Source organism: Condylostylus longicornis, unplaced genomic scaffold (assembly GCF_029603195.1).
Source record: "Condylostylus longicornis isolate FDR11 unplaced genomic scaffold, ASM2960319v2 ptg000107l, whole genome shotgun sequence".
In the NCBI taxonomy this organism is placed as follows: domain Eukaryota; kingdom Metazoa; phylum Arthropoda; class Insecta; order Diptera; family Dolichopodidae; genus Condylostylus; species Condylostylus longicornis.
In genome coordinates this window covers 2,120,836-2,134,038 of record NW_026578075.1, presented here as the reverse complement: position 1 = coordinate 2,134,038, position 13,203 = coordinate 2,120,836, and the positions used below count along the sequence as shown (strand labels likewise).

At 24.1% G+C, this 13,203-nt stretch overlaps 1 protein-coding gene across 2 annotated transcripts in view; it reads right to left on the bottom strand.

Moving 5' to 3' along the window:
- LOC129614294 (integrin alpha-PS2) overlaps nucleotides 1–13,203 on the bottom strand; it is a 28,693-nt gene that overhangs the window by 8,095 nt on the left and 7,395 nt on the right. The window contains exons 4-8 of one of the 2 annotated variants that reach the window (XM_055528831.1): nucleotides 8,904–9,001; nucleotides 5,208–5,337; nucleotides 4,944–5,005; nucleotides 4,836–4,884; nucleotides 2,074–2,148 (exon numbers count right to left, since the gene is read on the bottom strand). In XM_055528831.1, coding sequence (XP_055384806.1) covers nucleotides 2,074–2,148; nucleotides 4,836–4,884; nucleotides 4,944–5,005; nucleotides 5,208–5,337; nucleotides 8,904–9,001 — 414 coding nt within the window. The remainder of the gene's footprint in view (nucleotides 1–2,073; nucleotides 2,149–4,835; nucleotides 4,885–4,943; nucleotides 5,006–5,207; nucleotides 5,338–8,903; nucleotides 9,002–13,203) is intronic. The other variant, XM_055528833.1, reaches the window with a different exon arrangement.

Below are 13,203 nucleotides of genomic sequence, written 5' to 3'. Positions count from 1 at the left end.
TTAAGTCCATATCAACTAATTTACTAAACAAAGTTATTTATAAATTATTGGAATTTAAAAGGCAATGTAAATATAAACTGTCTTATTTTATAATATCGGAGGTGAATAGCTTGTGTCATAACACGAATCACAACATGATGAATTTGTCGGAGAAAAATGTCTATACTATTACTATATAAATTTTTTATAAAATGATTTTTTGTTCCTAAAGCCGTTTCTCGAGAGAATATAAAAGAATAAAAAATTAAAGGAAATATTGCGATTTTAACTTTTTTTAAGAAATTTTATTTTAGACCCCACTTAAAGATATATTTCAAGACTCTATCAATCAATTGACGCAAATGTCTTTGAACAAAAACAACGTAGTTAAAGATCTGCTCAGTGATACCCCAAACGAACACACATATATAATTAATTTTTTTTCTTAAGCCCTCCAAGTATTTTACCAATTTTACACGAACACCCTCCAACTTGAACCATCAGTGGTTGATGAATAGCTGGCAGCTGTTCACGATGATCTATAGAGTGATTAGACTTACGACACTTAACATATCGTTGAAAATAATATTATGTAAATTCATAATCATTCTCCATATTATGTGGCTGATTTCAATAACGAATTGTCATAGCCACTATAAATCAAGAACTTATATGGAGAAATATTTTAGATAGCGAACTTTTTAATGATGACTATTGAGCTAAAAGTTTTCTAATATTCATATAGAGATAGAAACATTGTAGCACAGATTTATAAAGAAAATATTTAAAAAATATTTTTAACTATTAAGCTTTTCTTAAGAATCGAAAATTATTTTTATGAAAGCGTACATGTAAAAGTTATAAATATCCATATGTGTACAAGCAAAATATAATTTGAAGCGATTTTACAAATTTGAAGCGCAATAAGCTTAAAAGTTTCTATTGTACAAAGCCTACCAAATCTATGCAAATAAATATGGGCACAGAGGTGTGATCTATATGATCCTTTTTTAAAGCCATAAGAAATTTTATACGTTTAAATAGGCACTCTTGTATAACACATTTTTCTTAAAAAAAATCATTTATAAAGTTTATATTTGTTAATAAGTACATACATACATATGTTGTTTGTTTTTAAGTTAATGAGATTAGCTAGACAAACATAATGTTATATTAATAAGATGAAAAGAAGATTAAGTATAATAGTTTAATTTGTATGATATAAAATGAGCAGACAATTTAATTTTTGTCTTAATTTCAAATGAACATAATACAAAGTTTTTAATCGATCCATTGTTTTCCAGATGGTATACGAAGCATTAAGATAACATAAAGAAAAATGCAAATGTCGAATATAACAGTTAAATTTTATAACTTTCATTTACTAACACTATACTAATTATTTATTTAACAATACGCAAAAGATAATTAAATTGAATTAAAATTCGTGTTCAAAAGAATTTTTTTTTTAATAAATCCTCTAACACAATTTTCCTTCTATATGTATGTTCAAACTTTTAAGTGAAACGGTAACACTAACACCATAAAATAAGAGTATTATGAATATCTATCCCATTTTAAAACAAAAATATTGAATTTACATAAAATTAAAATTTATTTTTCGAATTGAATTGAGGAAATATTTTTTTGAGTGTCCAAATGTATGAAATATGAGGGGGAATAAGTCATTCTGGCAACAGTACACTGCAGATTTAAACATTTGAAATAATGAAAATCAAAGTAATATAAGAAATAATGAAATATGTTAATTTAAAAAAAAATAATAATTAAATAAATAGATTAGGTAGGAAAATTCTTCAGAATACAAAAAAAAATAATAATTTGCTTAGCGTTATGAAGTAGCTAAAACACACAATTATATAAACACACATTTCCAAGTCTAGTATGGGGCTGTTTGTGTGCATTTTGTTAAAAATAGTTTTTATGTTTTAGAAATTGTATTTTAATTTACTTTCTGGTTAATTCTTTATTTTCAATTCAAATTTAATACTAAAAAAAAACAAAATTCTTTGAATTTATTGTAAATTTAAATCGTTACAAAAAAAAAATTATAGAAAAAAAAAATAAGTTTACCTCCTGCCCCAAAATCTTGGTAAGGTGGTGGCTTGTATGGGAATGTTGCATCAGTGTGAATTGAATAAACTTGTCCTTTTTTATTTATTTAGTGTTGGCATTAATGTCAAAAAATTTTTTTTTTATTTTTTTTTTTTTTGTTGTTATAATGTTTTTCAAAACGGATGATGATCGAATTGGTTAAGGGAAAATTAACATGCAGAAAAAAAAAGTAATACGGTGGAATTTTATTATAAAAAATTATTTTGATAATATTTATTATTATATTTATAAGAAAAAAACAAAAGACAGATTCAAATCTGGAATTTACTGGAATGTAAATCCAATAAACTTATCAGCTGAACCAGGTATAGAAAAAAAAATTAACTGCATTGCGTCTCAACAAAATTTTACAAAATATTAGAGAAAAATTATTCTCTGTACTGTAATTCAATGTGTAGATTATTCGAGACAATTTGACGACCCATAAACAGAATAAATTTGAATTTAAAACATCTACATACATATGTATATTTAAATTTTTTATTCAAGCTTCCTAATCTTATTTAAAACTGGGGTGCCTATTTCTATGACATTTCATACTTTATTCCACTATAAAACATATAAAATATTAAATTAAAGGATTTTATGCAAAATAAATTTTTTTAATTTTTTTTTTAAATAAAAAGCAATTGATGTAAAAAATGGCCTAATTATATCAATGGCGGCTCTCTTTTTTAACAGATAACATTTACAAATAAAGTTTATGTCATAATTTACAGTTATTAATTATTATAAAGCAACAATGACGTGTATTATCTATATTACTGTTGCAGCTTTTGCAGTTATTTGTCTGCTTTTTTTTTTAATTTTTTTTACAAATGTTGGACAAAATTTTTGATGGGTTTTGAATATTTTTCAAAACGATTTCATACTAACTTCGATTTCGACTTCTTATTTTAATCGCATTATGGATTTTTGAGTTTATATAACAGAAATATCTGTATATGGCATCTGTATCAGCCACAATTTTTGATAACATATTTTTGTTCTTTTACGTCCATTTATTAAATTTTTTTATTACTATTTAATTTTCAATGAGGTTTTAATCATATTACATACATTTTAAATTTGTGAGTGAACAAGCATAAAGATAAAATATTGTTGACACTTTTGCCTTTATTTTTAGGTACAATAAAACATAGACAAAATAAACACAGACAGACAATTCTTTATATAGACGACCTTGTAAATTGATAAGTAGAGATTCATATTCTAAAATTACAATATAAAACATATAAAAAAATTAATAACAATATAAGAAGCAACAATAAAATTGGCATTATAAATCATAAAAATGATTTTGTTAACCGAAACATACAAATAAATGTACGTATTTTAAGCATTTAATATTTTTTTAAAATATTCTTATTTTGGAAATTAATATAAGGTATAACAAAATTTTTAGGTATAGAAAATTCCTGAATATATAAGTAGGTAGGTATATATTAAAATATATTATACGAACCTTATAATCTAGAGATTTTTAGCTTTCCTATATTGAACTTATATTGTCAAAATTACTATTAATATTTACACCAATATTTTTAAAAGGGTATATTGTTACAATACAATTCATTTTTAAAGAGTTTAATAATATCTATTAATATAATATATAAAGCTACAGTTTATTACTTACTTTACTTCACTTTATAAAAATTTACCACAAAAAAAAAAAAAACCAATAAGGGTGCAGTGTAATTAAATCGAAAGGAGTGAAAACGGCGATTGCATTTAAGATTTCGAAAATTCGGATTGAATGGAAAACGTAAACAAAATTAATATTGACAAATTGAAAATCTGTTTGGCGTAATCTTTATATAAAGTCTCCCAAACACGAAGAAACATCAACAAAATAAGAGTAACAATAAAGATGATTAATTTGAGTAAACAAAGAAAGCATTACAGAATTTTTTTAATTTAAATTAGAAATGTATTTCAATATATATTTTCAATGACCGCACAATAACATTATTTTGGTTGCTTTGAATTGAATATATTTTTACGATATTACAGAATCGACATTTTGTAATTAGAGTATCGAACTGAATCCACTCTATATTACGATTTTGTTTTTCTTTTATGTATATAGTAAAACCATTTTTCGATTTTATTACACTGCACCAATATTTAACATGCTTCTTATGCAACATACATTTTAAAAAATAATAAAACTTCTCGCAGGATATGGAAAAACATCACTCTATATAACAAGAAATATAGCTAACTAAGATTAGGTAAATATGAAATTTATAATATAATAGGTATTGACATTTATTTATAAATTAATATAATATTTAAGTATATCTAAAACAGGAAAAATACTACAATACTTTCACAAATATATTGTATAAAAAAAATACTTAAGAAATGCGATTAATTTTTGGAAGGTTTCAACTACATTTTATATATATATATATATATATAGGTTACAAAGTATTACTAAAACGAATTAAAACGAATTTGAAATTTAGAAAATTATTGAAAGGTATACATAAAAAAAAATGGTAATACTTTTATTAAAAAATATATAATAAAAATACTTAAGAAATTTTATTTTAAATTGACAATAATATAAAAAAAAATATTGGAAAAAATATTAAAAAAAAAATACTGCAATCTTATTTCAAAACATCTTTTTCAATACTAATAATAATATAATAGAAAATTATCGTTTTGTATAATAGAAAATTAAAAAAAAGAAAATTTTTTATAATTCTTACCCTGCCAATACCAGCTGCCTGGAGCACCAATGAATAATCTATTACCACTCTAAAATAAAAAACAAAATTAATTTATTTCATATAATTTCTTTTTAGTTTTCATTTTACCTTGGAAATCGCTGCACTAAATCCAGCTTGACACGAGCCCTGACGATGGTATCCCCAAAAATCTAAAATAATGTAGGTATACATTTAATTGTTTTTAGTTTTGAAATTAATTAATTTAAAATAATAAATAATATAGGAAATTGAATTATAACAGATTGAAATATAACAGAAATTATAAGGGGCGATTTTAATAAAAGACGTAAACACGTTTTTATGAGTATATATAACCTATAAGACATTTATTTTATATATAAAAAAACTTACTTGTCCGGCAAGGTGAATATTCCGTAAAAACTGTGAAATTTTTTGTTGCAGTAAAGCAGGTTCCAACTGGTTCTATTCTTTCTACCTTAGATGGTTGCATTGTATGGAAAACATATCTTGGAGCACAAGCCTATAATTTTTTATAGAAAGTTAAAAACAGATTCACTATATTTGAATTTTTGTTTTGAAAATTTATTAAATATTTCCTTTGAATTATCTAAAATCTCGGGATTGCGAATCTTCTGTAATACATAATTCTATATATATGCAAGTATAATATGTATTCTTTTGAATTGATTATGAACACTACTTTCAATTAAATCGAAAATTGAAAAACTAAGTAAACCTTTTAAAGAATATAATTGAACTATGTAGATTGTTTATAAAAATTATGTAACTTTATAAAATAAAACTGTTGTTTATAAAATAAAACTTGTAAAATAAATCGATTACATCGATTCTCTATCAAAGCGTATTTTGAATTTTTAATATATGAGGATATGGCAACTTTACAAAAAATATTGTTTTACTTGTATGTGTAGAGGCAGCATAATTTATGCTATTAAATATAAGTTACGGTTAGAAGTCATTTTCCTGGTTACTATTTTGCATTTATTTACATTTGATTGATCATACTCAGTTATAAAAGGATAAACGATATTTGAAGTTATTTAGAAGAATAACATTAATGTATAAATTGATGTATTAAACGTGCAAATCAAAAATAAACAGAGACTGCACTCTTTTTATTTCTCATATGGATCAAATTTAAAAATTATCGTTTAAATTAATAAAGCAATTCAGATACTAAAATTGAAAACACCAAATATAAAAAAAAACTACTAAATAAATTTCTAAATCCCTCCAAATATTTGTGAATTTATTTAAACATCACCACAGCATGATTATTGAATTTATCACACTTGAACATAATTTGATTCACTCATTCCTATATTTATATTTATAATTCGTTTAAATGCATAACAAAAACACACACACACATCTTTTCCATAGCAAAATCATCAAATAATAAAAAAAAAAACAAAGAAAATCACAAAATTTTTATAAAATCCAATTTAACCTATAATTTTTAATATTAAGTTTTAGAACTGACCTCATTTGTAATTTAAATCAGTTTATACAAACATTTAAAAAAAAAAACAACAATTTTAATATGACGGTGTCATACTCCCATTTCCTTGTAAAAGAAAACCAATTTTATGCACATTCAACCCCATAAAAATAAAAAAAAATACTTTCTACCCAAACAAATCGACTGTTAAATAAATTAAATGATAGAAATCATCCATGTAAAATAGTTTTACTGACCACCCTTCTTTTTTTATAGTAACAAAAAACTTATTGTTATGCTCATTTTGTCAAATCACTGCCATACCTTTTAAAGTACTACTATATTTCCAGTTTAATTTATCAAAGAAAAGAAATATTTTAGAAGTCCATTTAATCCCGTGTAACAATTTTGTAACAAATTTGTTTAATTAACTGAAAAGATTTATGAAAAATAAAGACTAATATTTTGGAAGAAACCAAACTAATTTGTTAATTTTTAAGAAAATTTTAATATTTTCGAATAGATTTGCAAAAAAAAAATGTATTCAGAAATAGTGAACAAACAGCATTTAAGGAGATTTTAATTGAAAACAAAATTAATTAATCAAATTTATTTCAAATATTTTTTGAAAAATAAATTTTGATACTTCTTGAACTTGAGATGCCCTAGGTTAATGATTAATTTTAAAACACAAAATAGAATCTCTAAGAGCCATTTTCGTAACAAAATTCAAATTCTGTATACCAGCCGTCGGAAAAGTGCAGCCCATGAGCATCATGCGGCCTATATAACTTCAAAATTCGGTCAATCATTCTGCTTGTAAGAAAAAAATATTCTTAAAATTTCAAAAAATTTTCTTAAAATTTTTCTTGAAATTTTAAGAACGCAATTATAGATAATATAGATACAGGTATCACAATCAATAAAGTCAGTTGAAAATGTCATTTCTAATATAAGAAACTCGAGTGACCCAATTTCATATTTACATATTATATTTGCCTATAACCAGCAAAAAGCAAAGTTTGCCAACGGTTGCTATGCACTGAAAGCTTTAATACTTTTGAGTAATATCTCATCACGGACTGTAGGTAAAAGAGTATAATTGTGTTCATAGAATAAGCGATTTCATAAAAGGTGCTTTCCAATTTAAACTAATTTATTTTTCTGAAATATTCCGAATTTTCTAAAATAGCCCATAGCTTGAATCGAAAATCAAAATAAAAATTTGTTTTGTACAACAAACACTTTACGAGTATATCATTATCAAATCTATATCCGAAATTCATAAATATAATACCAAAATTTACCCATTAATTGTTTGAAGGGTGTAAATATTTACAAGTTGGTGAACATATATTTTAAATTGTCTTTCAATTTTTGATAGTGAACACATAACTATTGATCTTATTTCATAAAAACATATACTATGTAAAGCTACAACGAAGACACTCCCTTCTTCGAATTGATTTAATGACCGAAATATAATTTTATATCAAAATTTATTGATCCATTAAATTGACTATTATCCGGATACCGTATAGTATCATATAACTAAACTTCTCACGCGAATAAACTTTTCTTTCTATTTCAATTTCCTGTTTTTATACAAAATATTTATTGAACTAAAGTAATTATACAACAAAAACTAAAGTACCTGGACATTTAACATGTTTTGCGCTCTCATTATAGTTGATATTTTGTATATCAATAAGTAAAAAACTTTTCCCAAATTATATTTTTCATTTTATTTTTTTGTAATTGGAGGAACCTACATTATTATCCAAATATAGATAACTCTCATTTTTATTAAATCTATCGTCATATCACAATTTGTCGGGAGCCTAAAGGTACTAAAATGCCCTACAATAGTTCGCATTAAAATGTGATGTATAAGTTTCTCAACTGAATTTAAAATATTTTTTGAATTTTTTATTGTTATACTTTTTACTCTCCTTATGTTCAGGGCAGTTAAATGCAATAATGTCATGATTGAACTTAAAGTAAATATACAATAGACTATACAGAGTATAAAACATTGAGAAAATATGTATGTAGGTGTTTTCTATCTTCTTGGAAGAAAAAATAAAACATATTATGAATAGCAATATGTAAACGAAAAATTTTTACAAGTAAACGTAAAAAAAATCTTTACAAGTTACAAATAAAATTATTGTTCAATTAGTTTCGTAATCAAGCTTTTTAAAAAAAATTGCAAAATAATTTGTTAAAAATAACAATTTTGAAACAAGAAATTATTGTGTTCGCACGTATTTATAAAATATTATATGATATGTGTACTAATTATTTGGATGACAAAAAAATATTCTTAAAAAGGATTGCATCTAGTTTAAAATTAATAATTAAATACTTCACATACTATTAACGAAAAATTCAGTTGAAAGTTGTACAAAGAAGCTACGAGTGGAGATTTGAATCTTTTTTAGGATTAGTCTAAATAAGAAGTATAAAATCTCTAAATCTAGCTGCAGCACGATTGCAATGGTAGATTTGCATTATAGTTGACATAATATGTAATTTAATTATATCACATTAAAGAATTATTTTAAAAATTTTAGTGTTTTTTAAGTTAAAAATTTATACGATTAAAAAATCTATATACTTACAACAACTGGACCATTTTCTCCACCACTTGAAATTGTTGCTCCAAGCCACTGATCGGATTTTGTATCAACTTTTTCATTTCGATCATTATATTGATTTCCTATAAAATAAAATCAGCTATTTTATAGTTACTTTCATTATATTTTTTATTATTACATATTTTGAAATTTATATACACCTACATAATTATATATGTTTATACACTATGTACATAATATGTAAGTATGTATAGTTTTCAGTGTTCTAGTATGTATAGTAAAATAAAGTAAAATATACAGAAATATAAAAGTGTATTTAAGAAAAAACTATAACAATAATTGTGATATAAAAAAGAAATTATTGCATTTCTTGGAAAATAAAAATAAAATTGATAAGCTAGAACATACTACAAAACATAGACAAAATTAATAGAACCTTAAAGCGTAACGAAGTTCGATTAAAAATTTAATCACCCATTATCACTTGAGCGAATGTAACTGTTTTTAAAAAAATATTTCCCATTGAGAATAAATTCTGAACTCCCTTGATCGTTGCATAATATATGTATTTATATACCTTTTATCGGAAAAACTACATAAATACATAAGATTTTTTAATTATAATCGTTTTAAACTTTTTGTTTTGAATTATAAATTATTTTCGAATAATATGCCAGATTTAGCATTTTAATGTCTATCCATCCTCTTGTCTGTTCATTTGCAAAACTTCTTCTTCAAAACAAAATTTTTAAATATCTTTCTCACTGCCCTCTCACTAATTTTTAAAATAGGCAGAATACACGTTTTTTTTTAAAATAATGTGTCCAGTTCACAAGCTGTTTGTTAATTCTGCAAACACTCTACTTAAAACAAATTATAAACAATTGACATGTGTTTTAATTGACCCATTCAAATGACTTTTATCCCAAACCAGTTTTTCGCTAAGTAATTTTTCTTCTGCGCAGTAGTTCAAATAAGTCTTTATAGATTTCGTTTACAAAATAATTTGGCACTTCGCTTCCGTCAAGGCAAACCCGGTAATTTCTGGGGCGAATCTATCCACTTTTTTGCGGTGGGAATTCATTCCATACAACTTGGCGTAAAGATTTATACGCCAAGTTGTCTGAATCTACGATCCGTCTTCCAGACTACTAAAGCAGCCTATAACAAGCTTTTATTTCTCTTTAATTTATGGAAAACTATATAATAGCAAGCAAAATGTTTTTTAAATACATACAAGATCTCGACTTAAATTATTAAGGGAAAATGTGCTATTTTACAAACCACGTATTTTATTAGCTACATTTTAATGAATTCATTTTAATGTGTCATAAAAATTAAATTATGTTAATATTATATTAACAATTTCACACTCTCTGATGGTTTGTTTTCTTGTTTTTTATTTTTGTTTAAAATATGCTTGTGATCAAAATTGTACCTTTTATGATAATTAGTTTATTGGATATGTTCTTAATGCGCGCCAAAAATTTTTTCCTATACAAATACTTTTCACAAATTTTCTATCGGACTCTTTTGTTTCATTTAAAATTTAAAATAATTTAATAAATAATTTATATTATTCAATTTTCCGTAAAAGAACCTGCATTATTAATTCATTTATAGAAGGAAAATAATAAAACAAACAAATTTTAATATATTTAAAAGAATATTTTTAAAACGATCATTTTCGGAAAATCACTAAGCTCGATGAAGATGGGCCTAAAAGTTCATGTACAATTCTCATACGATTCAACGTAATAATATACAACTGCTAAATTTTTGTCTCAGTTTTCATTAATGTAACTGCTGCCAAACTACGGTATAGGGTGAATAAAATTACATTATTGAAAACTGTAAATTACATTTTTGTAGAGCTGTTGTAGAAAGTGTGTGGACCACAACCTGTGTTCACTATAGTATTTTTTTTATTGAAAATATTGCTACAGGTAACAAAATGTTAAAGTCGTTCAAATTTAAAATCCGTTTAAATATTATATTTAGACTTAATATGGGATTCGGAATTCAAAAGCAATATGCAATGAAGTCGACTTAGTAATAGTTCAGAATTGAAAAGAAAAACAGTTTTAACAAATAAAGTGCTTTTATTAATAATAAATCTGACCATTGGTGCAGTGGTTATGGCACCGGTCCTTTAACCGAAGGGTCTCGGGTTCAAACCCCGGTCAGGTCACTATAAAAATTATATTCAATATTATTATAACTTAATATACAATACTAATAAATATTATACAAGTAATTTTCAAATATTCGTAATATTCGATATTAAGAAAAAAAAAAAACTAAGAAAAATAAACAGTAAATATTAATAACCTCAAATAATTAATATGAATAAAACTACGGCAGGCTAGTCACCTACCTAGTTAAACTATGACGCTCCTTCTAGGAGTGAATAAAGGAAAACAAAAAAAAAAAAAAATTAATAATAAATAAGGCGAAAAATTCTGTCCGTATAGGCAGTATAATTTCAATTTTCTTCAATTTCCCACAAATTTTCAGCTGCACAAACGATAGTACATACGCTGACATTATTGAATATAAAAGTACATACTGTTGCAATTCTTCTATAGTACGTTACCAAAAACTGTACATTGTAGAAACACCGTATATATATATGCTTTAATGAAGACAGCCGGTCTACGTCTTCATTTTTTGAAATCAACGTCTTCGACGTAAATTTTGAGTCTAAGGTAAATATATTTTTTTTTTAATATTCAATCTGTTATATCTGTATAACAGCACTTAGATTTATTAAGTAGCTATATTTAAATTTTTAATTATAACGAAAAAATTTAAAAAGATTAAAATTTAAAAAAGAGAAAAGCTAAAGAACTTAAATTATACATATATACTAAAATAAAATAACATAAATTTAAATTTTGATTGTGCGTTGAAAATTAAAAATAATTTTTTTTCCAAGTGATAAAAACAAACCGAAAATTCAACTAAACTACATAAGTTCCAAATTAAAATTTTGTATATTGAACTTACTTAACAAAACTCACCTTTAAGGGTGACAAAACATTTTGTCTGACCTATATTTAATTAATTTAAATACGTTTAATAAATTTTGGTTAAGTATAACAGAATAAATTTTCAAAACAAAATAATTATTTATATTGTAATAATCATAATTAAATATGTATACACTTTAGTACGTCTTTTATAATTTTTGAAGTTTACACAAGATATACTTCACCTTTTACTACTTGAAATCATGGCATTCTATGTAAAAACATCTAGAAGATTTACTTAAGATTGGTTTTGAAATTAATTCATTTATTTTCGTAGGTCTATCTGCCCGTTTATTAAATTTGAAATTAGAACAAAGAAATTTTTGAGAATTTTAATCAAAGTCTTTAATATCTATATGACCTATAAATTTCAGTATCATCCCGAATTACTACACAACTTAACAACTACAACTCCTCAACGGAATGCTACATAAATACCCTATTGTCCCAATAACATATAACATTAATAACACAACAGTATGTATAAGAATACTAAATTAATTAAGGAATATTATTTAGTTAATTAAAGCAGTCTTCGGCTTTATAATCATATATTATGCTTGGACCATCAATAATATCTACTAATTTATCAATTATTTAAAACTTAATAAATAAATAAAGGTTAACAGTCGCATTATCTCCGTATATTCATCATAACATTAATATATTTTCTCCACGACAATTAAATTAAGAGTAGGTTAAGAAACTGTACAAATTATTTTCTCTCCTAATTGACTGTACTATTTATATATATATACACACTTTTTCCTTATTTGTTAATTTAATAAATCACAAACAGAATGTTTAGGAGAAAAACGCAATTTGAACACATATATTTATTTATGTATATATATATTACGTAAGTTTTGCAGATATAAGTTAAACCTGATTTTTATATGACATCATATATTTTTTCTCTATTATTCTCTTATATCTGAAGATATTTCTCAGTATCCGAATACCTGATTTTTCTATATAAAAGTATTTCATTTCCATAGATGGATTTTGTCTTTTTGAATTTTGATTTTTCTGGTTTTCTTGATAAATGAGAACGAGTATGTTATCGTTATGTAGGTCTTTGTTTATGTTTTTAATAATGCACTTAAGTTTTATATTCGAAAAGTTTTTATTTATCTTTTTGGTTAATATTATATTTTTAGAATAGCGGATTCTATATTCAGACACATTAATCTTCTAAAGACGCAAATTTAAATTAAAATCTATTTAAAAAATTGCTTCACTGATATTGAGTAATTTTCGAAAAAATATTTTTTGTCAAATTTAATTCAGAA